This window comes from Pan troglodytes, chromosome 16, assembly GCF_028858775.2.
Source record: "Pan troglodytes isolate AG18354 chromosome 16, NHGRI_mPanTro3-v2.0_pri, whole genome shotgun sequence".
Lineage (NCBI taxonomy): Eukaryota > Metazoa > Chordata > Mammalia > Primates > Hominidae > Pan > Pan troglodytes.
Window position 1 is genome coordinate 32,807,098 of NC_072414.2, and position 25,794 is coordinate 32,832,891.

General features: G+C 50.6%; 1 protein-coding gene and 1 long non-coding RNA gene across 12 annotated transcripts; one reads left to right on the forward strand and one right to left on the reverse strand.

Moving 5' to 3' along the window:
• Nucleotides 1-119: 119 nt before the first annotated feature.
• Nucleotides 120-8,526, reverse strand: LOC134808519 (uncharacterized). 2 transcript variants are annotated; one of them, XR_010151611.1, is made up of 3 exons: nucleotides 8,402-8,526; nucleotides 2,764-2,907; nucleotides 120-410 (listed from the first exon to the last, which is right to left on the reverse strand). It is a non-coding gene; the product is annotated as an uncharacterized LOC134808519 (long non-coding RNA). The 2 variants fall into 2 exon arrangements; XR_010151610.1 differs by lacking the exon at nucleotides 120-410 and having other exon boundaries at nucleotides 2,645-2,907.
• SPINT1 (serine peptidase inhibitor, Kunitz type 1) lies at nucleotides 8,176-21,874 on the forward strand. 10 transcript variants are annotated; one of them, XM_003314626.6, is made up of 11 exons: nucleotides 8,176-8,409; nucleotides 8,710-9,249; nucleotides 17,340-17,467; nucleotides 17,705-17,843; nucleotides 17,927-18,145; nucleotides 18,276-18,302; nucleotides 18,613-18,738; nucleotides 18,855-18,905; nucleotides 20,109-20,279; nucleotides 20,494-20,541; nucleotides 20,988-21,874. In XM_003314626.6, exons 2-11 carry the CDS (start codon nucleotides 8,775-8,777, stop codon nucleotides 21,191-21,193), a joined length of 1,590 nt encoding a protein of 529 aa, XP_003314674.3. In that variant the 5' UTR covers nucleotides 8,176-8,409; nucleotides 8,710-8,774; the 3' UTR covers nucleotides 21,194-21,874. The 10 variants fall into 10 exon arrangements, with proteins under 10 accessions (XP_003314674.3, XP_510316.5, XP_009427110.3 ...); XM_510316.8 differs by having other exon boundaries at nucleotides 8,204-8,409; nucleotides 17,927-18,097; XM_009428834.4 differs by lacking the exon at nucleotides 8,176-8,409 and adding an exon at nucleotides 8,420-8,501.
• The last annotated feature ends 3,920 nt before the right edge of the window (nucleotides 21,875-25,794 follow it).

The following is a 25,794-nucleotide window of genomic DNA, read 5'->3' on the forward strand; positions in this document are numbered from 1 at the left end:
GAATGTGCAAAATTGTAGGAGGTTTGATATTTATGGCCATATTAGTTCCCCAAAAAGTTGACTAAGTAAACGGTTTATAGTTTGATATTCTAATTTTTTTCAGTGAATGCATTCCAAAATTTACCAGCTTGAAACAATAAGCATTTATTATATCACTGTTTTAGTAGGGGGGATTCTGGGAGTAGATCAGCTGGGCCCCCCAGCTCAGGGACTGCAGTAAAGGTGTCAGCCAGCACTATAGTCACCTCAAGGTTCAAGAGCAGGAGGTCCACTTCCAGGCTCACTCACAAGGGTGTTGGCAGGTCTCAGGTTCCCAGATGCTGTTGGCTAAAGACATTGGATCCTGCCATGCAGGCCTCTCTGGAAGCTTACTTATCACATGGCACCTTGCTTCCACCACACCAAGGGCACTAAAAGAGAGAGAGAGAGAGAGACAAAGAGAGAGAAAGTTACAGTCTTTGTAACCAAATCCAGGAAGTGACATCCTATGACTTTTGCTTGATTCTATCCATTAGAAGCAAGTCGCTAGGTCCAACTACACTCAAGGAGAGGAAATTATACAAGGCATGAGTACCAGGAGGTATGGATCACTGGGAGCCATTTAGAAGCAACCTACCACAATGGAATATTGTGAACATTTTTTTTCAAATGTTTAATATTTTTAATAATGAAAACATTTGAAATTTATTCTCTCAGCAATTTTGAAATGTACAGTACTCAATTATTAGTTATATTTGCCATGTACAATAGATCTCAAACAAAAATATCAAACTTCCTCCTGAGGCATTGTATCCTTTCATTATCACCTCCCTGTACCCTCCACCCTCATGTGAGCATTTCTGACATTAGAATAATTCCTCAAAAATAACCCTTTAGGACACAGGGAGGGGAACAACACACACTGGGGCCTGTGGGGTAGGTTGGAGGGAGGGAGAGCATCAGGATAAATAGTTAACGCATGCAGGGCTTAATACCAAGGTGATGGGCTGATAGGTGCAGCAAACCACCATGGCACATATTTACCTATGCAACAAACCTGCACATCCTGCACATGTACCCCAGAACTTAATAAAATAAAATAAAATAAAAACAGGATGGGTGCGGTGGCTCATGCCTGTAATCCCAGCACTTTGGGAGGCTGAGGTGGGTGGATCACCTGAGGTTGGGAGTTCGAGACTAGCCTGACCAACATGGAGAAACCCCATCTCTACTAAAAATACAAAATTAGCCGGGCATGGTGGCGCATGCCTGTAATCCCAGCTACTCAGGAGGCTGAGGGAGAATTACTTGAAGATGGGAGGCGGAGGTTGCAGTGAGCTGAGATCGAGCCATTGCATTCCAGCCTGGGCAACAAGAGCAAAACTCTATCTCAAAAAAAAAAAAAAAACCCTTTAAGGGCTGTTAAAAGAAAATCCATAGCCAAATTAGGCCAGGCGCAGTGGCTCACGCCTGTAATCCCAGCACTTTGGGAGGCTGAGGTGGGCAGATCACCTGAGGTCAGGAGTTCGAGACCAGCCTGACCAACATGGAGAAACCCCGTTTCTACTAAAAATACAAAATTAGCTAGGTGTGGTGGTGCATGCCTATAATCCCAGTTACTCGGGAGGCTGAGGCAGGAGAATCGCTTGAACCCGGGAGATGGAGGTTGTGGTGAGCTGAGATTGCACCATTGCACTCCAGCCTGGGCGACAAGAGCAAATTTCTGTCTCAAAAAAAAAAAAAAAAAATCCATAGTCAAATTAAATTTAAGAGTTTAATTTAGCAAAGTACGATTGGTAAATTGGGCAGCATTCTGAGCCACAGTAGGCTCAGAGATTTATCGGCAGCATAAGGAAAGTGATGTACAGAAAATGGAAACGAGGGACAGAAACAGCCAGATTGGTTACAGCTCAGTGTTTGCCTTATTTGAAGAGGGTTTGAACAGTTGGCCCCTTTTGATTGGCCAAAACTTGGTGTTTGGCACAACGGTAGATTACAGGCTGTTTACACCTCCATTTAGGTGATAGTTCACTATGTACAGAGAAACCTTTACGTCAAACTTAAAATATGTAAGGAGGCTAAATTTGATTTAACAGAGCTGTAGCAGTATCTGTGAGGGGCTGTCTTTTTAAAATAAAAGTTAAATTGGCTGGGCACAGTGGCTTACACCTGTAATCCTAATACTTTGGGAGGCTGAGGCAGGAGGATGGCTTGAGCCCAAAAGTTATAGACCAGCCTCAGCAATATGGCGGGACCCCATCTCTACAAAAAATTTACAAAATTAGTCGGGTGTGGTGGCACATACCTGTGGTCTCAACTACTCGGCAGGCTGAGGTGGGGGGATCGCTTGAACCAGGGAGGTGGAGGCTGCAGTGAGCTATGGTTGTGCCACAGCACTCCAGCCTGGCAACAGAGCGAGACCCCGTCTCAAAAAAATCATTTTTTTCTGCATGAATTAGTGGGCTTTTACTTAGATTATTAAAACTAAATTTTATTCTGTATATATTATCTGTTTCAGTTATTATTGACACATAAACCACATAGTCAATTTTTTCTGCATGAATTAGTGGGCTTTTACTTAGATTATTAAAACTAAATTTTATTCTGTATATATTATCTGTTTCAGTTATTATTGACACATAAACCACCCCCAAAATTTAAAAGCTTAAAACAGAAACGGCCATTTATTTGCTCATGATTCTGTAACTTGGGCAGGGCTTGGCAGGGTCAGCTAGTCTTTGCTGAGGTAACTTGACTGGGGCTAAAGATGCAAGATGGCTTCACCCCGCTTCTCAGTTGGGGGCTGGCGTGGCTGGAAGACAGCAGGCCCTTCCCTTTTCCTTTAGAGTCTCTCATCCTCCAGGGCCTCATTTTCTTCAGGTGCTATCTCTCTCATGCAGCACAAACTTCTTTACATCACAGCTGGCTCTAAAAGGGAAAAACAATGCTACAAGATTTCATAAGGCCTGGAAGTCACAGGGCCCCACTTCTGCTAGGTCCAACTGGTCAAAGCAAGTTCCAGATTCAAAGAGAAGGAAAGTAAAAGACACCTTCTAGTGGGAGAAGCAGCATGCACACACAGGAATGGGAGGAACTGTCGGTGGCCACATTTGTAGACAATCCACCACTCCTACCTACAGAAACTGCCAGACCACATCCACGACAAGGCAGTCAGTGTTCCTCCTCTAGTAGTGGTGTAAGAACTGAATATTCTCATCAAATCATCCACTCCTTAGAGCAATGATTGGTATTTGTGATGTGGCAAACAGGAATGGAGCCTGTGGCACAGAGCTTTTCCCAAAGTTTGCAGTGGGAAAGTGAACTACACAGCCTAAGAAAAGAGTGAGCTACGTGGCCTAAGAAAAGAGCTATATAGCCTTGGCCGGGCATGGTGGCTTATGCCTGTAATCCCAATACTCTGGGAGGCCGAGGTGGGTGGATCATTTGAGGTCAGGAGTTTAAGACCAGCCTGGGCAACATGGTGAAACCCCATCTCCACCAAAAAATAAAAAAAATAGCCAGACATGGTGGCAGGCGCCTGCAGTCCTAACTACTTGGGAGGCTGAGGCAAGAGAATCACTTGAACCTGGGAGGCGGAGGTTGCAGTGAGCCGAGATCATGCCACTGCACTCCAGCCTGGGTGACAGAGTGAGACTCCATCTTGAAAAGAAAAGAAAAAAGAAAAGAAAAGAGAAGAGTGAACTCCCCTTGGGCCCACAGTATAGAATTAAAAAACAATATCATTTGCAAATACTTTGCAGGAAGGCAGCTCAAATCAAGGAAAGGGCCTAAGATTGGCAGTCAAGAGACCTGAGGTCTGGAGCTGGCCCTGTGTCTATGAACAAACCAAGGCCAAATCTCTGGGCCTCAGTTTGCTGTATGTAAGGGAAAGAGTTTTTTTATTTTTTATTTTATTTTATTTTATTTTTTGAGCTGGAGTCTCGCTCTGTCGCCAGGCTGGAGTGCAGTGGCACGATCTCGGCTCACTGCAATCTCCGCCTCCCGGATTCAAGCGATTCTCCTGACTCAGCCTCCCGAGTAGCTGGGACTACAGGCGCCTGCCACCATAGCCAGCTAATTTTTGTATTTTTAGTAGAGACGGGGTTTCACCATGTTGACCAAGCTGGTCTCAATCTCTTGACCTCGTGATCCACCCACCTTGGCCTCTCAAAGTGCTGGGATTACAGGCGTGAGCCACCGTGCCTGGCTGGGTTGTTTTTTAAAATTTATTTTTTCAGACACTATGTTGCCCAGGCTGGTCTCGAACTCCTGACCTCAAGCAATCCTCTTGCCTTGGCATCCCAAAGTGTTGGGACTATAAGTGTAAGCCATGGTGCCCAGCCAGGGGAAGGGTTTTAGCTGAGTCTCCTCTGACAGCTCTGACACTCTCTGCCTAAGCAAATACTGAACTTCATGAGTCGGTCCAGGGAACAGTTGGCTCTGTACACTCTGCCAGAGAAGTTCTTGGGGATGACTGAGGGTCTGAACAGGTGAGGGACAGATGAAGGCAGGGCTGGAGGAGGGAACCACATGGCAGTGTGCAGGGTGGCCTGGAGTTCCATCAGGAAGCTGGCACAGAGCCTAGATTAAGGGCAGCAGTGGGAACAGACAAGAGATGGATGTGAGTGATTACCAAGGAAGACTGTCATCAAATATGGTATGTAGAGGTCATCACGGTGTGTCTCTCTCTTCATTATGGAAGCATCCCATGTTCACTGAAGGGATCTTGGAAAATATTTTTAAAACTAGAAAGAAGAAATGTTATCCTACAGTCTCACCATTCAAATACCATCACTTTCCCTACTTCGATGGCATACCTTATAGTCTTTCTTCTCTTCACATGTAGTTTTTCTTATTAGTATGTAAGAAGCAGCATAAGGTAGTATGGAAAGTATGGCTTTTAATGTCAAAAAGACTTCAGATACAATCCTGGCTCTGTCACTTTTTTAAAAGAATCATTTCGACTTTTATTTTGTTTACTTATTTTTGAGACAGGGTCTAGTTCTTTCACCCACGTTGGAGTGCAGTGGCATGATCATAGCTCACTGCAACCTTGACCTCCCCGGCTCAAGCAATCCCCCCACCTCAACCTCCTGAATAGCTAGTACTACAGGCATGCGCCACTATGCCTGGCTAATTTTTTGTATTTTTTTTTTTATAGAGACGGGGTCTTGCCATGTTGCCCAGGCTGGTCTTGAACTCCTGGGCTCAAGCAATCCTCCCGCCTTGGCCTCCCAAAGTGCTTGGATTACAGACATGAGCCATTGCACCTGGCCTCAACTTTTATTTTAGATTCAGTGGGTACACGTGCAGGTTTGTTACATGGATATAGGGTTTGGGGTACAGATGAGCCTGTCACCCAGGTAGTGAGCATATTACCTAAAAGGTTGTTTTTCAGCCCACGCTCCCCACGCTCCCCTCCCTCCTTCTCTCTTCTGGTAGTCCTCAGTGTCTATTATTCCATCATTATGTCCATGTGTACTCAATGCTTAGCTCCCATTTATAAGTGAGAATATGTGGTATTTGGTTTTCTGTTCCTGCCTTAATTTGCTTAGGATAATGGCCTCCAGCTGCATTCGTATTGCTGGAAAGGACATGATTTTGTTAATTTTATGGCTGCATAGTATTCCATGATATGTATGAAGTACATTATCTTTATGCAATCCATCATTGATGGGCATCTAGGTTGATTCCATGTCTTTGCTATTGTGAATAGTGCTGTGATGAACGTACAAGTGCATGTGTCTTTTTGGAAAAACAATATATTTTCCTTTGGGTATATACCCAGTAATAGGATTGCTGAGTTGAATGGTAGTTCTAAGTTTTTGAGAAATCTCCAAGCTGCTTTCCACAGTGGCTGGACTGATTTACATTCCCACCAACAATGTATAAGCGTTCCCTTTTCTCTGCATCCTCACCACTATGTGTTTTTGTTGTTGTTGTTGTCGTTTCAAGTAACATTTATTGAGAACTCTTTGTGTCAAATGCTTTGTCTGCATTAACTCAATTAATCCTCATAAAAAACCTTATGAAGCCCCACTTCCCATTCAAGGAGACTAAGGCAGAGAGATCAAATAACTTGCACAAGGCCACACGAATAGTAAGTGGCAGATGCAAGAGCTAAATCCAGCAGTCTGAGTCTGAAGCTCACAAGTTCAACTTCTCTACAACCTGTCACCACTCTTCGTTCACTACCTGACCTTGATGGAGTCAGTGAACCTTTCTGCAAAGTGGAAGCAATTTTCAGAGTTGTCCTGAGCATTAGCAATCCTATGTCAAGTGCCTGGAGGGAACACAGTGGGCATCTCAACAAATGGTGGCTGCTCACCACTTGAAAGTGAGTTATGGGTTTAAGCAAGTTGAATCTGAGGTGAGGGCAGAACTTCCAGATGAAGTCAGAATTGCAAGGGCCATAAAGCCCAGGGTTTAAGCACTGAAGCCATGGAATTGGCCTCCCCGGGCTCCAATCCCTACTCTGCCGCTTCACTGCTGAATGACCTGACAAGTCAGTTTACCTGTCTGAGCCTGTTTGCTCATTTGTAAAATGGCGCTAAAAATACTACCTCCCTAGGTTTGTTTTGAGTATAGGGTAATATGTGGGCAGTGCTTAGGAACAGAGTTTGGGCATTGTCAGTGCTGAATTCATGTTGGTTTTTATAATGGTGTGTATAATGGATGTAATGATAAATTTATGGTGATGTAATATTACCATAAGGTAATATTCTCCTGTATTAAGATTCTTGAGGTCAGGCACAGTGGCTCACGCCTATAATCCTAGCACTTTGGGAGGCCGAGGTGGGTGGATCACCTGAGGTCAGGAGTTCAAGACCAGCCTGGCCAAAAAGGTGAAACCTCGTTTCTACTAAAAATACAAAAATTAGCTCGGCGTGGTGGTGCCCACCTGTAAGCCCAGCTACTTGGGAGGCTGAGGCAGAACTGCCTGAATCCGGAAGGCAGAGGTTGCAGTAAGCCGAGATCGTGCCATTGCACTCCAGCCTGGGTGACAGAGCAAGACTCCGTCTAAAAAAAAAAAAAAATAAATAAATAAATAAAGATTCTTGAATGTGTTAGCCATAAGGGGAAATCAAATCACAACAAAACCCTTTCTTCCCAGTGACTGCACAATCATTTTCTTCATTCCCAGCATACCATCATTGTTGTATATCCACCAGTGTGCCAGGGTCTGTGGATAAACCCTAAAAATCCAGAGAAGGGGAGACAGGCCCCAGATTCCCACGCCAACACGCATCATGTGAGCAGCTGGAGGATGTTGCAGTTCAGCAAAATCCAAGGGTTGGCCACAGGATCTGCTAGGCAAAGCTGCTCTGGATGAGAAACTGGGAAGAATGTTCCCATTGGGTTGGGGGTTGTTAAGCCATCAGGAAAAGGTTTGGAATCTGTATTTTAAGAGAGCATGCTATGTGATTCCTTCCTCCAGCCCTGCCTTCATCCGTCTTTCACCTGTTCAGACCCTTGCCGTAGAGAATGGTCTCTTAAGAGTTTTTTACTCAGGAGGAGCAATGAGCTTGGCTTCAAGGAGTCCACTGTTTCGTGAAGGGCATTAACTCAGCTACTTGGTGAACTGGAATCTCCAGGCTTCCAAGGATGACATTTCCCTGGAAGAAAGTGGACAGCAGCGTTCCCTTTGTGAAAGAGAGGAAGCCTGGGCTCCAGGGAAGGGGGCAACAGTCCAATGAGCCATAGCAGGGAATGGACCGAACTGTACATACAAGATGAGCAGGGGCCTCGAACAACAGGGAAGCCCCGTGGAGCACGCAGGGGAGCCTGGACGCGGGGAATCGCCTCCGTTTCTCACCCTGACAGCAGGGAGGGCTTCCCGGAGCTGACAGTGAGGCAGACATCCCGGATCCCAGTTATCACAGGTGCAGCCACGCAACTTTTGGGTTACCTTCCCGCCACGAAATGGAAATGATTTCCCGAGGGCCGGAAAGATCATTTGCATCGGGCCTCAGGTCTGGGGCTGGGAAAGCAGGCCCCGGCCGGAAAGGAAGACTGGAGGCCGCCGCCCCAGAGGCCGGACCCTCGCGTCCCGGCCGCGTCCCCTCCCGGCTGGGGATGCGCTTCGGGCGCGGGGCTCCCTCGCGAGGCTGGACTGGGTGGAGCCCGAGAGCCCCTCCGGGGAGCTGGCTGCCGGGGAGGCGCCGGGGCTGCGGGGCCGCGGGGCGGGCCGGGCCTGGAGCTCCGCGCTAGAGGCGGCCGCAGCGCACCGGGCGTGGGCGGGGCCGGCAGCGCAAGGGTGAATGTCGGCCCCGCCCCGACGGCGCTGACTCAGTTTCACCAGAAACCAGGGGGAGAAGGCGGCCGAGCCCCAGCTCTCCGAGCACCGGGTCGGAAGCCGCGACCCGAGCCGCGCAGGAAGCTGGGACCGGAACCTCGGCGGACCCGGCCCCACCCAACTCACCTGCGCAGGTAACCCGGGCCCCCGCGCGCAAGGCCGAGGCGCAGGCGGAGCGGGCTGGAGCATGTCCGGCCCTTTGTTCTGCGCTCGTGCGTGTGTCCGGGTACTTCAGCTCCCTAGCGGTCCGCCTGTCCGTCTGTCTGGCTGCCGGGTCCCTGGAGGGCGCGTGGGAGGGCCGGGCCCGTGCGCCCTCTTCGATCCTGGGGTGCTCCGGTCCCTCCTCCCCCACTTCCTCCCGGCCGGCCCGCCTCCTCCAAAGTCTCCCGGGCTGATCAGGTGTGTCTCCTCCTCTGTCCCCTCCCTTCTCTCAGGTCACCAGCACCCTCGGAACCCAGAGGCCCGCGCTCTGAAGGTGACCCCCCTGGGGAGGAAGGCGATGGCCCCTGCGAGGACGATGGCCCGCGCCCGCCTCGCCCCGGCCGGCATCCCTGCCGTCGCCTTGTGGCTTCTGTGCACGCTCGGCCTCCAGGGCACCCAGGCCGGGCCACCGCCCGCGCCCCCTGGGCTGCCCGCGGGAGCCGACTGCCTGAACAGCTTTACCGCCGGGGTGCCTGGCTTCGTGCTGGACACCAATGCCTCGGTCAGCAACGGAGCCACCTTCCTGGAGTCCCCCACCGTGCGCCGGGGCTGGGACTGCGTGCGCGCCTGCTGCACCACCCAGAACTGCAACTTGGCGCTAGTGGAGCTGCAGCCCGACCGCGGGGAGGACGCCATCGCCGCCTGCTTCCTCATCAACTGCCTCTACGAGCAGAACTTCGTGTGCAAGTTCGCGCCCAGGGAGGGCTTCATCAACTACCTCACGAGGGAAGTGTACCGCTCCTACCGCCAGCTGCGGACCCAGGGCTTTGGAGGTGAGGAGGGTGCCAAGATGGATGGGTTTGGAGAGACTCAAAAAAGGGACTGGTTATGGGGTCCTAGGGGAGAGGAACATCAGAGAGGAGTTAAGGAGAGTTCACTTTTTTTTTTCTTTTTCTTTCTTTTTTTTTGCGACGGAGTCTCGCTCTTGTCGCCCAGGCTGGAGTGCAATGGCGCAGTCTCTGGTTGCTCACTGCAACCTCCATCTTCCATGTTCAAGTGATTCTCCTGTCTCAGCCTCCGGAGTAGCTGGAACTACAGGCACCCGCTACCAGACCCGGCTAATTTTTTTTTTTTTTTTGGTACAGACGGGGTTTCACTATGTTGGCCAGGCTGGTCTTGAACTTCTGAACTCAGGTGATCCACCCACCTTGGCCTCCCAAAGTGCTGGGATTATTTCTACCCAAAGCCCTCCTTAGAAGTAGGCAGTACAGCTGAATCAAGCCTGGTGATCAATGGGGTGACAGATGTCGCAGCCAGATTGCCTTCACATCGGTAGTAGGCAGTACAAACAGTAAACAAATGAAAGGGGACATGAGTAGGGAGGGCAGGGCCCAGCCTCTGGCTCCTGAACTCAGGATGTTCAGAGGTGATGGGCTGGTGCTCACAGGGAGGCCTTTGGCTCTGGGCTGTGTGTACTGGAGGGGAGAGGAAGTCCCCAGGACTCCTGACCTCTGGCACTGATAGGCTGATTGAAGGAGTGAGCTGTCTGGATGGTCTGGTGACTAGAAAGGCACCTTGGCCAAGCACTGGTCTGGGCACACCGATGCCCTGTCAGGTGAGCCTGGCCATAGTCTCCTCCACTGGCTGGACTTGGGACTGCTTAGCATCTCTCTACCCCCTAGGAATGCATTGGCCTTTTGGTGGTCTAGGAAGACTGCCAGATCCGAGACTAGAAAACAAGCCCAGTCTGCGGTTGATCCAAAGGGAGAGGAGTGATGTTGTAGGCACAGAAGCCTAGAGGCTCTGGGGTGGGGGATGAGGAGGGTTGTGGGGTGAGTCAGCCTGTTGGTATGTATACCTAGTAGGGAAGGGATGTCAGCTGTCCAGGCAGGTGTGTGTGCATGCGCATGAGCCAGACAGGGCTCTCCCTGCTTAGAATCTGGTAGCCAAACCTTGTTTACTTCCATGGATAAAGGCAAAGCGGAGGCCAGGGCTCCTGCTCTTTCTTCCCCGGACTGAACTGTCTGCTGGGATCAGGGCCAGTCCAGAGCCTTGGTTCCCCCATTCTCTCTACCTGCCATTCTGGCCAGGTGGGGCTCCAGGGCAGGGGTAGGTCACCTCTCATAACCTCTGTGAGCACTTTAGAGCTTACTGATTGCTGTGCCACACATCCTCTCACTCAGGCCTCATCACAACAACTTCCAAAAAGGGTGCTACTAGCAGTCATCCCACTTTTTAGATTAGGAAACTAAGACTCCCATGTTAAAGAATTTGCCCAGGGTAACACTGCCCATAAATGGTAGGCCTGAGATTCACCCCAGGGGAGACCTCCAAAAAAAGTCCTGTGCTGTTTTTCACACAAGACCATCTCTCTGGTAAAAACCTAGCATTCTGACCCAAAATAGCCCAGTGGATAACAGAACCGGGGATTGGGGAGTTTAGGGGCCAGAACTGGGCTGGGGCCACATCTGGGGGTGGTCTCCGTTCTGGAAAGTGGAGAAAGGGCTTTCCTCCGCAGGCTTTTCCTGGGCTAGTCTCTCTGCCAGGCTAAGGAGGGTCCTCTTTCCTCCCTATCCTTCCAGTAGCTCTCCTGGGTCTCTGAGGAGAGGCGAGATGGGGATTCCTGTGGATGGGAGGGGGACATATCTGAGGGCCAGTCTGGGCCACCAAGTCCCACTGGACCAGGGCTGCAGCCTGTTCCACAAGGAAGTAGCAGAAAGTGTAGGTGGTGATGACTCTTACTGACCTGAGTTGCCCATGCCCTTCCTGCTCCACAGAGGCCCCATGGGAGTCCCTCTCCAGAGCCAGAGTGTGAAATTCTGGAGTCTGGTCAGGGAGCTGAGCTGGACTATGGCCCCATGGTCTTGAGACCAGCCATCCTCATCTGGAAACCCCCAGGACCTGCCTGTTTGCCACAAGAGAGGGTGGAGTGGGGATTTCCTGGGACATTGAGGGAGGCAGGTAGGGCTTGGACTTAATATGAGCTCCAGGCCATTCTAGGCCATTCTTAGAGTGCTGCAGTGCTTTGGGAAGAGGAAAAAGCTGTGTGTGTGTCAAGGGGTTTATTCTCACCTGGGTCCAGTTAGAGAGGTTGGAGGTGGGTAATGACAGGGTAGAGCCATTAAGGGCTAGGGTGGATGAGGTGGGTTGGGTGACGTGGGTCACGGGCACTGAGAGCTTCCAAACCTTTGATTCTCCTATTGCATAGATAAATGCTCCCCAGAATGGGTTTGTTTGTTCCTCTTTCTGCCTGTGGCCAGGCCAGGCCAGTACAGATTCCTGCAGCTGGAGGCGGAGCAGCTTGCACTTCCTCTTCTCCCCTTCTCTTCCCCCACCTCTCCTCCTCCCCAGTCCTATGAAGGAGTGGCTTAGGAGGCGGAGTCTGCACTTCCCTGAGGTCCTGAGACCTGGTAACTAACTGGGGGAGGGGCTGGTTTTATTGCCACTCTAGCCCTTTGCTCTCTTGCGGGTGGGAGGAAGGGAGTGGTAAGGCAAGGTACCTGCTCCTTGGTCTTGGGGGCTGGGGCTTGGAGAGGACCGAGTTGTGTCGGGGTGGGATTCAGCCCCTGATTCAGCTCAAAGTCTGATGCATCACTCTGCATGCTACTTCCACTCTGGGGGCCTGGTGGGGCTAGCCTGTCTGTCTGCTAGGCAGACTGCTAAGTAGTCTGTCTTCTTTCAAAATGCAAGGAGGGAGGACTGGGCTCCTCCCAGCTCGCTACTCCCTTGGCAGGTGTTCTCAGGGTGCTCTCCTGCTTGTCAGCCAAGCCCCTGGGCTGGGAGGTTGCCTCCAGACAGCCACTTTTCATTCCTGCTCATCCCTGTCTTATTTTCCCTAATCCCTGGAACCCAGTTCTCTTTTTACTATTTTTGTAGGCCTCTGAAACATTCAACATGTTTCTTCCTGAAATCTCTCCCTTCCCATCCCTTTTGCTGTCATTGTGCATCCTGGTCTTCTCAGCCCCAGAACCACCTTCTGTGAGTCCCCCATTGGCTCTGCTTTCTCTACTTCATCAAAGAGGAATCCCTGTGACTCAGCCTCCTACCAGCTGTTCTTAGCTCTTTACCTTCTCTTCTTTCTTTGCATTCACTCTAACACTTGAAAAAACTCTCTAGAGAGCCTCTGTGGAGGGTAGTTGGGCAATATCTATCAAACCTAAATGCACACAGCCCTGGACACAATTCCACTTGTAGGAATTCATCTTGCAGCTGTACCTACACACGGATAAAACAACTTACCAGCCAGTTAGTCCCCGTAGTATTGTTTATAATAACGAAGAATTGGAAATAATCGCATTGTCTGTCAACACATCCTATAATTGAATGCTGTGATGCTGTTTTCATAATAATAATAAACCCTAAGGTAGCATGGTTTCGTTCTTAGGAGAGAAAGAAAGAAAATCTAAATCAGGAAACTGGTAGGGACTGTTTAAATAAATTATAAATTGTGGTGCATTTATACAATGAATATGATACAACAACAACAACAAAAGGAAACTCTTTATGTGTCGCTATGGAATGATTTCCAATATATATAAAGGGCAAAACAAGATGAAGAACTCAAATGCTTGTGAATTCAAATACTGTCTCTTGATATTCTCTCTCTCTCTCTCTGTCTCATACATACCTTTGGGGTAATAAACCTGATGGAGAAGGTTCCTTCTTAAGGAGAAGAGGTGACTTAATTTTCACTAGCCTTTTGTACCTTTTGGTTTTGGTTTTTCTGTTTTTTTTTTTTTTTGAAATGGGGTCGGGCCGGGCGTGGTGGGTCACGCCTGTAATCCCAGCACTTTGGGAGGCCGGGGCGGGCGGATCACGAGGTCAGGAGATTGAGACCATCCTGGCTAACACGGTGAAACCCCGTCTCTACTAAAAATACAAAAAATTAGCCGGGTGTGGTGGCGGGCGCCTGTAGTCCCAGCTACTCGGGAGGCTGAGGCAGGAGAATGGTGTGAACCCAGGAGGCGGAGCTTGCAGTGAGCCAAGATCACGCCACTGCCCTCCAGTCTGGGCAACAGAGCAACACTCCGTCTCAGGAAAAAAAAAAAAAAAAGAGAGAAATGGGGTCTCACTCTGTCACCCAGGCTGGAGTTCAGTGGTGTAACCACAGCTCACTGCAGCCTCAACCTCACAGGCTCAAGCGATCCTCCCAACCTCATCTTCCTGAATAGCTAAGTAGCCATCACACCATCACACCTAGCTAATTTTTTATTTTGTAAATACGAGGTCTCACTATGTTGCCCAGGCTAGTCTCAAACTCCTTGGCTCAAGCCATCCTTCTGCCTCAGCTTCCCAAAGTGTTGAGATTACAGGTATGAGCCACCACACCCAGCCACCTTTTGAATTTTATGTCATATATGTATTACCTAAACTAGAAAAGCAAAATTTAAAAACCCAACATTATAAAAGCAATTAAAATCACAACCTCTGAGGGGGTGGATAACCTATAGAATTACGTTTTGGAGAGAGCATTTGCTGTGGAGTCTGACAGACCTTGGTTCAAATCCCAGCTCTGCCTTTAGAAACTGAATGACTCTGAGCAAGCCATTTAATCTTTCTGGTGTCAACTTTCTCATCTGAAAAGAGGGTGAGAATGTAGGTGTAGCAGGCTGGTTTTGAAGGTACATCATGGACTCCAGGGGTCAATAAACTTTTTCTGTAAAGATCTAAATAGAAATTATTAGGCTTTGTGGGCCATAGGGTCCCACTTGCGACTACTCAGCTCTGCTGTTGTTACATGAAAGCAGCCATACTCAACATGTAAATGTGTGGGCAAGGCTGTGTTCCAATCGATGGACACAAATTTGAATTTCATGTGCTTTTCACATGTCATTACAAAGGATTCTCCTTTTGTTTTTTCTTTTTCTTTTCTTTCTTTCTTTCTTTTTTTTTTTTTGAGACGGAGTTTCGCTCTTGTTGTCCAGGCTGGAGTGCAATGGCGCGATCTCCGGCTCACCACAACTCCGCCTCCTGAGTTCAAGCAATTCTCCTGCCTCAGCCTCCCGAGCAGCTGGGATTACAGGCATGTGCCACCACACCCGGCTAATTTTGTATTTTTAGTAGAGATGGAGTTTCTCCATGTTGGTCAGGGTGGTCTTGAACTCCCAACCTCAGGTGATCCACCCGCCCCGCTTCCCAAAGTGCTGGGATTACAGGCGTGAGCCACCGCGCCCGGCTGTTGTTTTTTTCGTCCATTCCAAAATATAAGATATGGTGGGCTGGATTTGGCCTGCAGGCTTAGCTGATGCTAAGCTATAGCTGATGCAGTAGAGTACCTAGCATGCTGCCCAGCATACACTCAGCCAGTGCCTCTATTTCCAACCCTTGCCTGTCTGTCATTGTCTGCTGGTTCCGGGTGGCCTGCCTTCTCCCAAATTTAACTTCTCTTATGACTTAACCTATATGTTCCCTCTAAATCCGGTTTCCCTTCTGCCTGTACCCTGACTTTTCCTTCCCAGTTCCCAGAGACTGGCAGGGGAGAAGCCAGAAGCATCAGCCCAGCGTTGTTTCTAACATCTTTATCTCCATTCCCTTGGCTGCTCTGGCATTTGGGCCACTCCTGTTGCATCTGCCCTGGACCGCTGCACTGGTATACTTGCCAGCCTCCTCGCTCCACAGAATGCTTCCAAACAGATGGGAAAACAGCTGCTGCTCAGAGCTCAGGAGTGCTCCTGCTGCCCAAGCCCTGGGCCCCTCCCTTTGAACTCCTGGACCTCTGTCATGTATCTAGGAGGTCAATGTCTGGTGCAGCCGGCCTCCAGGACTCTGTGCCACTGCTCATGGCCAGTGTCTGTCCCCTTTCTGTACTACCAGTTGTTTAATATTTGAATGTTACTCCTGCTGTGTCCAAACACCCTGGCCTGGCCTCCAGGGCACTTTAAGATCAACTCAAGCCCAGCGAACTGGCCTTGCAAATTCCTAACTCCTTGCTTTGGTTTCTCATGTGTTCTGCCATTTTCTTTTTTCTTTTTTTTTTTTTTAAACGGAGTCTTGCTCTGTTGCCAGGCTGGAGTGCAGTGGCACGATCTCGGCTCACTGCACCCTCCGCCTCCCAGGTTCAAGCGATTCTCCTGCCTCAGCCTCCTGAGTAGCTGGGATTACAGACATGTGCCACCATGCCCAGCTAATTTTTTGTATTTTAGTAGAGATGGGGTTTCACTGTGTTAGCCAGGATGGTCTCAATCTCCTGATCTTGTGTCTGCCCACCTTGGCCGCCCAAAGTGCTGGGATTATAGGCGTGAGCCACCGCGCCCAGCTGTGTTCTGCCATTTTCAACAACACCCTACATTCTCCCAACAACCAAACAAGAACAAAAACAAAAAAATCAAAAAATCCTTTCTCCCTCCTCCAGAAAGCCTTGCCTTATCCCCCTAGCCTGCCATGGCCTCCTTTCTCTGAATGTCCCCTGCCTTGTTTAGTCCACGTGTTGCTTCATGTCGTGGGGTCTTATCTGCCCAACTGGACTAATCCTCTGAAGGGCAACGTATTAATTTCCTAGAGCTGCTGTAACAGATGGCTATGAACTGGTTGGCTTAAAACAAATTTGGCCAGGTGTGGTGGCTCATGCCTGTAATCCCAGCACTTTGGGAGGTTGAAGCAGAAGGATCACCTGAGGTCAGGAGTTCAAGACCAGCCAGGCCCATGTGGTGAAACCCCATCTCTACTAAAAATACAAAAATTAGCCGGGCATGGTTGTGCACACCTGTAATCCCAGCTACTCGGGAGGCTGAGGCAGGAGAATCGCTTGAACCCTGGAGGCGGAGGTTGCAGTGAGCCAAAATTGTGCCACTGCACTCCAGCCTGGATGAAAGAGTGAGACTCCATCTCAAAAACAAAACAAAACAAAACAAAAAAATTATTCTTGCAGAGTTCTGGAGGCCAGAAGCCCCACATCAAGGTGTTAGCAGGGCTGTGCTCCCTCCAAAGACCCTAGGAGAGAATCCTTCCTTGTCTTTTCCAGCTTCTGGTGGCCCCAGGCGTACCTTGGCTGTGGCTGCATCACTTTAGTCTCTGCCTCTGTCTTCGCGTGGCCTTCTCTTCCTTCACTCTGTCTTCTCCTCTTCTGTTTCTTATAAGGATACTTTGTCGTTGGATTTGGGGCCTAACCAGCTAATCCAGGATGATCGCATCTGGAGATCCTAATTACTTCTGCAAAGACCCTTTTCCCAAATCAGGTCACGTTTATGGGTTCCAGGGGTTAGATGTGAACATATCTTTGAGGGGCCACCATTCAGCCCCCTACAGGCAGCGATCCTGCACTGTGCTTGTCACCCACCCCCATGCCTGACCCTGAGGTGGGGAAGCCTCAGACACAGGCACTGTCAAGTCAAGGAAGGGCGTGGCTCCCGGGACCCCTTGTAACTGGAGGCCGAGTCTGTCTGAGGTATTTCTATTGTAGAAAATAGAAATAAGCCCATCCCCTCAAGTAGGTGTCTGTGTGTGTGTGTGTGTGTGTGTTTACTCAATAAGATTAGATGGCAGTTTGTTCAGTAATTTGCTTCAGAAAGAGGGTTTTACAGCTGGGTGTGGTAATTGTACCTTTAGTCCCAGCTACTCACGAGGCCGAGGCAGGAGGATTGCTTGAGTTTGAGGCTGTAGTGGCCATGATCGAGTCTGTGAATAGTCACTGTGCTCCAGCCTAGGAAACATAGCAAGACCCCATCTCTAACAAAAAAAAAGAAAAAAAAAGGAAAGAAAGTGGGTTACAACATAAAAATATCTTCAGTATACCAAAAACATGCTCTCTCTGAATAGAGATCAAGAAGCTGGTTCTGTTGGGGGCTCCCACCCGCACCCCATGCAGGCTGTGGAGTCCCAGTTTGGTCTAGGTGGGGCCCTTACTTTCACCACCCCACTTTGCTCCTGAGAGAAGCCTGGTCCATCTAGTGAGAATTGACCTTATCTCACTTTCTCTCCCCGCCAGGGTCTGGGATCCCCAAGGCCTGGGCAGGCATAGACTTGAAGGTACAACCCCAGGAACCCCTGGTGCTGAAGGATGTGGAAAACACAGATTGGCGCCTACTGCGGGGTGACACGGATGTCAGGGTAGAGGTGAGACACTGGGCTGACTCTGACCCCGCCCTCTGCCTGCCAGCCTTCTGGGAGCCCCTTTCTGGGGCCCTAGGCCAACCAATGGCCCCTGATGGGATGGGGTGGAGAGAGGCTGAAGATGCATTTAATCCAACTCCCCCTCGCCTCCCCAGGGGTGTGGGTGTGTGTCTGGCCAGGCCTGGGGCAGCCCAAGGGCATCAGGGGGTGCCCAAGCCTGATAGCCACTCCTGTGTGCAGAGGAAAGACCCAAACCAGGTGGAACTGTGGGGACTCAAGGAAGGCACCTACCTGTTCCAGCTGACAGTGACTAGCTCAGACCACCCAGAGGACACGGCCAACGTCACAGTCACTGTGCTGTCCACCAAGCAGACAGAAGGTGAGGGAGGGGTGAGGAGCAGCACCTGGAGCCCCCGCTGTGCGGATTGGCCGCACGGTCCCCTCATAAGCTCTCCCCTCTAGACTACTGCCTCGCATCCAACAAGGTGGGCCGCTGCCGGGGCTCTTTCCCACGCTGGTACTATGACCCCACGGAGCAGATCTGCAAGAGTTTCGTTTATGGAGGCTGCTTGGGCAACAAGAACAACTACCTTCGGGAAGAAGAGTGCATTCTAGCCTGTCGGGGTGTGCAAGGTGGGCCTTTGAGAGGCAGCTCTGGGGCTCAGGCGACTTTCCCCCAGGGTGAGTGGTCTCTCTCTTCTGTGGCCAGGGAGGTGGGTGGTGGGAGTTCTCCCTTGCCCACCCACCCCAATTATCTCATCCCCACTGGAGCCTGGTCATGCCTCCTCTCATTCTCTGTTCTCTCTCCCAGGCCCCTCCATGGAAAGGCGCCATCCAGGTGGGCTTTACTCCCCTCCCCATCCCCCATCCCCACCACATCTCTAGCCCATATCATCCCTATGCCCCTAAGCAGCCTGCCTTTGACCGAGCCATTCCTCCCCTCAGAGTTTGTGGAAGGACCACAAACATCCCACCCCTTCCAGCCCAGCATCGTCCTATGAGGATCTGCCCAGTTTGTGTGGGGCAGGAGTGGGGTTGGTGGAAAGGGAATGGGGGATGTGCTGTGTCTGGGCAGAGAGGGCCAAGTAGAAGGTGGGCCCTGGGCACTTGTTCTTTGCTTGAGCCTGACCTCCCCTCCACCCGTCCAGTGTGCTCTGGCACCTGTCAGCCCACCCAGTTCCGCTGCAGCAATGGCTGCTGCATCGACAGTTTCCTGGAGTGTGACGACACCCCCAACTGCCCCGACGCCTCCGACGAGGCTGCCTGTGAAAAATGTGAGGCCTGGGGGATAGAGGGGGTTGGGCAGCAGACAGGGAGGTCCTGACAGCCTTGCCCTGAACCCCTGGGAGACCCTTGTTGGGTCTGAGACTCTGACCTTTCCTCTCTGCAGACACGAGTGGCTTTGACGAGCTCCAGCGCATCCATTTCCCCAGTGACAAAGGTGAGATCCTCCCCAGGTGCCCTGGATCAGGGCAGACGCTGACACTGCCATCCTCACTATTTCCATCCAGCAGTGCCTGAGGGGCCTGCTGGGTGTACGGGCCTGTGGGCACAAAGAGCCAGGGTGGGCTCCCAGTTCTCCAGATGGCTCAGCTTCTTCCCTGGCTGGCTCCTGGGCTCTCTTCTGTGGCTCTGTGTTTTCCAGGCATCACTCATTCTCCAAACACCTTCATAATTTCAGCCATGTCCACCACATATTGCTCAGATCTTATTTACTTAATCAGTTACTTTTTAAATGTAATATATTAAAAAGGAACTTTCACATCACTACCATAAATGGGAAGCCACTATTACTTGCCAAACATTGAAAAACAACACAAATAAATATAATAAAACAGTAAGTTTTAGCTTGCCAGGCGTGGTGGCTCACACTTATAATCCCAGCGCTTTGAGAGGCCGAGGCTGGCAGATTGCTTGAGCTCAGGAGTTTAAGACCAGCGTGGGCAATATGGCAAAACCCCATCTCTACAAAAAATACAAAAATTAGCCGGATGTGGTTGCGCGTTCCTGTACTCCCAGCTACTCAGGAGGCTGAGGTAGGAGGATCACTTGAACCTGGGAGGTAGAGACTGCAGTCAGTTGAGATGGAACCACTGCACCTCAGCCTGGGCAACAGAGTGAGACCCTGTCTCAAAACAATAATAATAATAATAAGCTCTAGCTAGTTGCTCTTGCCTGCCAAGGCTCAGACCCTGAGGCCCATCCTCTTTTTTAAGAAAGGTAAACCAGCCAGGCGTGGTGGCTTACACCTGGAATCCCAGCTACTAGGGAGGCTGAGGTGGGAGGATCACTTGGCCTAGGAATTTGAGGCCAACCTGGGCAACATAGCGAGACACTGTCTTAAAAAAAAGAGGTAAACCACCCAGTGTTGGAAAACTGAGACCGTGACCCAGTCAGAAAAGCTGAAAGAAAATTGAAATAACTATGAGTCGGCGTAGTTTACTTTTGTGCCTACAGTTATTGTCCAGGGTTTGTCTTCCCTTTTCTGGCACCACTGCAGCTGGGCCAGGTGTTTTGGGGCCTCTCAGGCCCTCCCTGAGCCATGGCGGGTGGGGAGGTGCTGGGCAGCAGCCACGTGGAGCCTAGCAGAAGGTGGCAGGGAGGCCATGGACTCGCTCACCATAGCCTACCCCATACCCCAAAGGGCACTGCGTGGACCTGCCAGACACAGGACTCTGCAAGGAGAGCATCCCGCGCTGGTACTACAACCCCTTCAGCGAACACTGCGCCCGCTTTACCTATGGTGGTTGTTATGGCAACAAGAACAACTTTGAGGAAGAGCAGCAGTGCCTCGAGTCTTGTCGCGGCATCTCCAGTGAGTGGGCCAGTGAGAGGGTGGGCATGTATGGGGGGAAGGCTTAGCCAGTGGCCTCCACTCTGTCCCCAGGCCTTTGGGAGTCACCCCTCTATCCTCAGAGTGCCTGGAGTAGGAGTGGGAGAGGATGCCAGTGTGAGGTCTGGGGCACTGGGGAGCAGCTGAGTCTCTGAGCCCTTAGTACTGACTGGTCTTTCCCCTCATCATTCTGCAGAGAAGGATGTGTTTGGCCTGAGGCGGGAAATCCCCATTCCCAGCACAGGTAAGCCCTGATCTGTCCTGTAACTGAGGTTAGCATGTAGGTGTCAACTCACGGATCAACTCCACCTGTTGTGACAGCCTAACCTGTGTTGAGAAGGATGCCAAGGTGGCCTATAGAGACAGAGTACCGTAATCAAATAGGGATGCCTGCCACACACGAGGGAGGGAGTACAGTAAAGTGCGTGCCGATGTCTGTCAGCAGCGTCCCAGGCTTCCCCCAAGTTAACTGCAAGGAGAGCGACTTGAGCTGAGACCTGAGGCCCACCAGAGTTCCTCTGAGCTCCTGGACAGAGCTGTTCAGCTGTTCATATGTGGGAGGTCTGAGTCGGGTGCCCATGTCCTTCCATACCTGGCATCCATTTGACTTGGTCTCTTCCATAGATTGGGGGTGGGTGTCAGAACCAGGCAGGCCCTGGGAGCCCCTTATTCTACCCCTTCTTCCCCCAGGCTCTGTGGAGATGGCTGTCGCAGTGTTCCTGGTCATCTGCATTGTGGTGGTGGTAGCCATCCTGGGTTACTGCTTCTTCAAGAACCAGAGAAAGGACTTCCACGGACACCACCACCACCCACCACCCACCCCTGCCAGCTCCACTGTCTCCACTACCGAGGACACGGAGCACCTGGTCTATAACCACACCACCCGGCCCCTCTGAGCCTGGGTCTCACCGGCTCTCACCTGGCCCTGCTTCCTGCTTGCCAAGGCAGAGGCCTGGGCTGGGAAAAACTTTGGAACCAGACTCTTGCCTGTTTCCCAGGCCCACTGTGCCTCAGAGACCAGGGCTCCAGCCCCTCTTGGAGAAGTCTCAGCTAAGCTCACGTCCTGAGAAAGCTCAAAGGTTTGGAAGGAGCAGAAAACCCTTGGGCCAGAAGTACCAGACTAGATGGACCTGCCTGCATAGGAGTTTGGAGGAAGTTGGAGTTTTGTTTCCTCTGTTCAAAGCTGCCTGTCCCTACCCCATGGTGCTAGGAAGAGGAGTGGGGTGGTGTCAGACCCTGGAGGCCCCAGCCCTGTCCTCCCGAGCTCCTCTTCCATGCTGTGCGCCCAGGGCTGGGAGGAAGGACTTCCCTGTGTAGTTTGTGCTGTAAAGAGTTGCTTTTTGTTTATTTAATGCTGTGGCATGGGTGAAGAGGAGGGGAAGAGGCCTGTTTGGCCTCTCTATCCTCTCTTCCTCTTCCCCCAAGATTGAGCTCTCTGCCCTTGATCAGCCCCACCCTGGCCTAGACCAGCAGACAGAGCCAGGAGAGGCTCAGCTGCATCCCGCAGCCCCCACCCCCAAGGTTCTCCAACATCACAGCCCAGCCCGCCCACTGGGTAATAAAAGTGGTTTGTGGGGTTTCTGGCTCTGTTCTGTGGGCCAGGAGAGGGACTAGGTTGCTGGGGGGTGATGGGACCGTCCTGTTCAGCTGGTTCAGGCTTCAGCCACCCTGTTGAGCAGGTTTTCCCATCGTCTCTCTCGAAACTGGCCTGGCCCCTGACTTTGGAGAGCAGTGCCATGTTTGACCACCAGAGGGGAGGAGTGAGCGGGCCACGGGAGCCACGAGTGTGGGGAGGCTGCAGTGCTGCTGTGTAGCATTTCTTCCTGGTGTGAGCCTCTCCACAAGCCTGTTGAGTGGCTGAGCTCTCCACAATTCTGCTCATTTGGAGGTTGGGGTTAGGGGTGCACAGGCATCTTGGCTCCTACCTCCACGTTAGGGCCCAGGTGACTAGCTGTCTCCCTCCCCACAGAAGCCCTGGCTTCTGCACTGGAGTGCAGCACCCCCAACCAGGCTCTGAGCTCCTTCCCAGGAGCCTTTAGTAGAGACACGCCACTCCAACCCACACCCCTGCATTTGTTCAAGCTACCTCCCGGTGCCAAAAAAAAAAAAATCATACTTTGAGCTCATTCACTCGTTTATTCAGTGAATTACATTGAGCTCCTCTGTGCCAGACACGGCCAATCATTAGAAATTTGATACTGCTGAGAGGGGCAGGGGAAGCACTATTTAAATGCTTTACGTATCTCGAGTTGCTGGCGCTGCACACAGCCCTTGTGATGACAATACAATCGTCCGCATTTTACAGGTGAAGAAACTAATTCATTGAAATTTCCTCCCCAAGGCCCTAGAGCTGAGATTGGAGGACTGGATCCCCAGAGTCTAGTCTTACAAAAGAGGTATCGGGGTTGGTGGGGGGGGGGTACTTAAAAGCAAATTTTAAGCAAGTACAACTACCATGAATGTACATATATGAAGTTATAAGTGTACAGCTCAGTGAATTTCCATAATGACACACACCTCTGAGGCAGGCACCCAGATCAAGAAGCAGAACCTTCTTAGCACGCCGGGACAGGCCTCGTTTTGATGGATAACACCTGGTTTTGGACTCGTGCTCTCATGGACCACCTCCCCGTTTTGCACGCCTCAGCCTAAGCTCAAAACCCTCCCACACAACCGCAGGTGGTGGACACTCCCTGCCTCACACCCCTGTGTCTGCTAACACCACCCTGAGCCCAGAGCACCTCTTATTTCCTTTACTGCCTGTCTTCTTGCCGGGTTGTGAGATCCCAGAGCTGCAGATGGCATCCAGTTGTGTCTGGGTTCCGGGCACCCCATGCTCCCTCTGTGACCTTGGTAAATTGTAGTTTAGTAAATGTTGAGTAAGCGGCAGGGGGTGGGGCTCATCCCCATTGTTCCATTTCATAGGGCACCGTGTTTTCCCTTCTAACCCCGTACTCTGACACTCGTCCATCCTTCGAGGCTCAAAACGGACTTGATCCCTACTGGGAACAACCCCCATTATCAGTTGGTTCTCAGACTCTACCCTAGTGTCCAGAACAGTGATCAACACAGAGCAAGTATTTAATAAGGGTTTGTTGGCCTGAAGTGAACATCCTCTCAGGGAGGGATAGACATCAAGTGAGAGGATGCCAGGCAAAGGGCCACCCCTAGTAACAGCTGCTTGCATGTGCAGAGGGAGTGCCCGAGGAGGTGGGAGCTCTCGGGGGTCACTAGGGGGCGCTGTGACTATGACTGGATGCCGTGTTCTTCCTGCAAGGATGTGAGGACTCAGTCTCAGGCAGGTGACAGGAGTGGAGCAATGAACGCCAAGACACAGCTCCTGCTCTCCTGGCGCTTACACTCTGGCGTGCAGGCCGCAGGGATGCAGATACGGTGACAAAACAGTCTGGTCCCCAAACTTCTCCTTATCCCTGAGACCGCCCCAGCCATCCTCTGCTCTGTGCCCACCCACATGACTCAGAACTTTGATCCCTACCTCCATGTCCTGAACAGGCAGTTTCCTCTACTTCAGAAGTCCCCTCCGCCCTGGAAAGCTCCTACTTTACCCCGTGTTCCAGTTCACGAAGCTTTCTCTGGCTCTCCAGCCAAAGTTCATTGTTGCCCTCTCCACGCACTCCTGCTCTACACAGCTCCGCTGCACGCATAAATCCAAGCTAGTGTGTGTCTCCCTTTATCCAGACAAGACTCCTCAGGGCACTGACCAGGTCTTAGTTATCCTAGCGTCTCCCAAGCTGGGCCCTGCTTGTGGGTACCAGGTATCTGAAAAATGGCTGCTGGAACAAAACAGGCCGGTCAAGTGGAGGAGATTAAGGTTAATAAGTGACTTCGTGGAGAAAGTCTAACATCAGGTGAGTGGCCCTGCACGGTGGCTCACACCTGTAATTCCAGCAGTTTGGGAGGCCAAGGTGGGTGGATCACTTGAGGTCAGGAGTTCCAGACCAGCCTGGCCAACATGGTGAAACCCCCGTCTCTACTAAAAATACAAAAATTAGCCGGGTGTGGTGGCACACACCTATAATCCCAGCTACTTGGGAGGTTGAGGCAGGAGAATCACTTGAACCCGGGAAGTGGAGGTTGTAGTGAACCAAGATGGCACCACTGCACTCCAGCCTGGGTGACAGAGTGAGACTCCATCTTAAAAAAATAAAATTAAATTTAAAAAAAACTAGGTGAGTAGGGGTCTCCAAGAGATTCTTGCACACGTATGTACATAGCATTATTCACAATAGCTAAAACATGGAATCAACCTGAGTGCCTATCAACAGATGAATGGATAAGCAAAATGGAGTACACACAATATACACGGTGGAATACTATTCAGCCTTAAAAAGGATGTTCTAACATGCTACAACACAGATGAACCTTGAGGACATCTATATTATGCTAAGTGAAATAAGCCAGTCACAAAAAGACAAGTATGATTCTACTCATCTGAAATGCTTAGAATAGTCAAAATCAAAGAGACAGTAGAATGATGGTTGCTGGGAAAAGGGAAATAGAGAATTATTGCTTAATGGGTACAGAGTTTCAGTTTTGTAAAAGGAAAAGGCTCAGGAGATGGATGGTGGTGATGGTTGCACAACAATGTGAATGTACTTAGTGCCACTAAACCATATACTTTAAAATGGTTAAGATAGTAAATTTTACATTATATGTATTTTATCACAATAAAAAAAGATTGGAAAAAAATAAGATGAGCAGATGGGTGTGGGTGTTCCATGCATAACAAAATCACACTGAGCAAAAGCAGGGCAGTGGAGATCCTGGGTTTTGTTTGGGAATCACAAGCTGCTCAGTTTGGAAGCAGGGAGGTGGAAGCTGGGAGTTTGGTGGGTGGAGGGGATTTAAGCAGGGGAAAGGAGTGATCTAAACTTTAAAGAGTGGGCCGGGCGCGGTGGCTCATGCCTGTAATCCCAGCACCTTGGGAGGCCAAGGTGGGTGGATTACCAGAGGTTGGGAGTTCGAGACAAGCCTGACCAACATGGAGAAACCCCGTCTCTACTAAAAGTACAAAATTAGCTGAGCATGGTGGCACATGCCTGTAATCCCAGCTACTCGGGAGGCTGAGGCAAGAGAATTGCTTGAACCCGGGAGGCAGAGTTTGCAGTGAGCTGAGATCACGCCACTGAACTCCAACCTGGGCAACAGAGCAAGACTCCATCTCAAAAAAAAAAAAAAAAGGAGTGGGCAGATAAGCAGGCTACATCACCAGAGGTCACAGCACAGGGAGAGGGACAGAGGGAGGAAGCAACACCAAGTAAATTAGGCGAGGGAACCTGTGTGAAGCACATAGCAGATCTCTGGTGAAGGCTAGTCAAAGGTTGCACACTGGCAGCCTACAATCATGCTTTGACTCAAACAATCGTTTAGTTTCTTTAATTTAGTTGCCAACATTTAAGGAGTCAGAAGTCTTCATTGAAAAAAAAAAATCCATATTGCTAGCTTCTTGTGAGAACTCTGGGGACCTAGCAATCCA

Coding starts and splice junctions, on each gene's coding strand:
- SPINT1 (XM_063794758.1), top strand. CDS start 8,463: ATGTCCGGCCCTTTGTTCTGCGCTCGTGCGTGTGTCCGGGTACTTCAG. Junction 20,280..20,493: donor GTCTTGTCGCGGCATCTCCA/GTGAGTGGGCCA, acceptor ATCATTCTGCAG/AGAAGGATGTGTTTGGCCTG. Junction 20,542..20,987: donor AATCCCCATTCCCAGCACAG/GTAAGCCCTGAT, acceptor TTCTTCCCCCAG/GCTCTGTGGAGATGGCTGTC.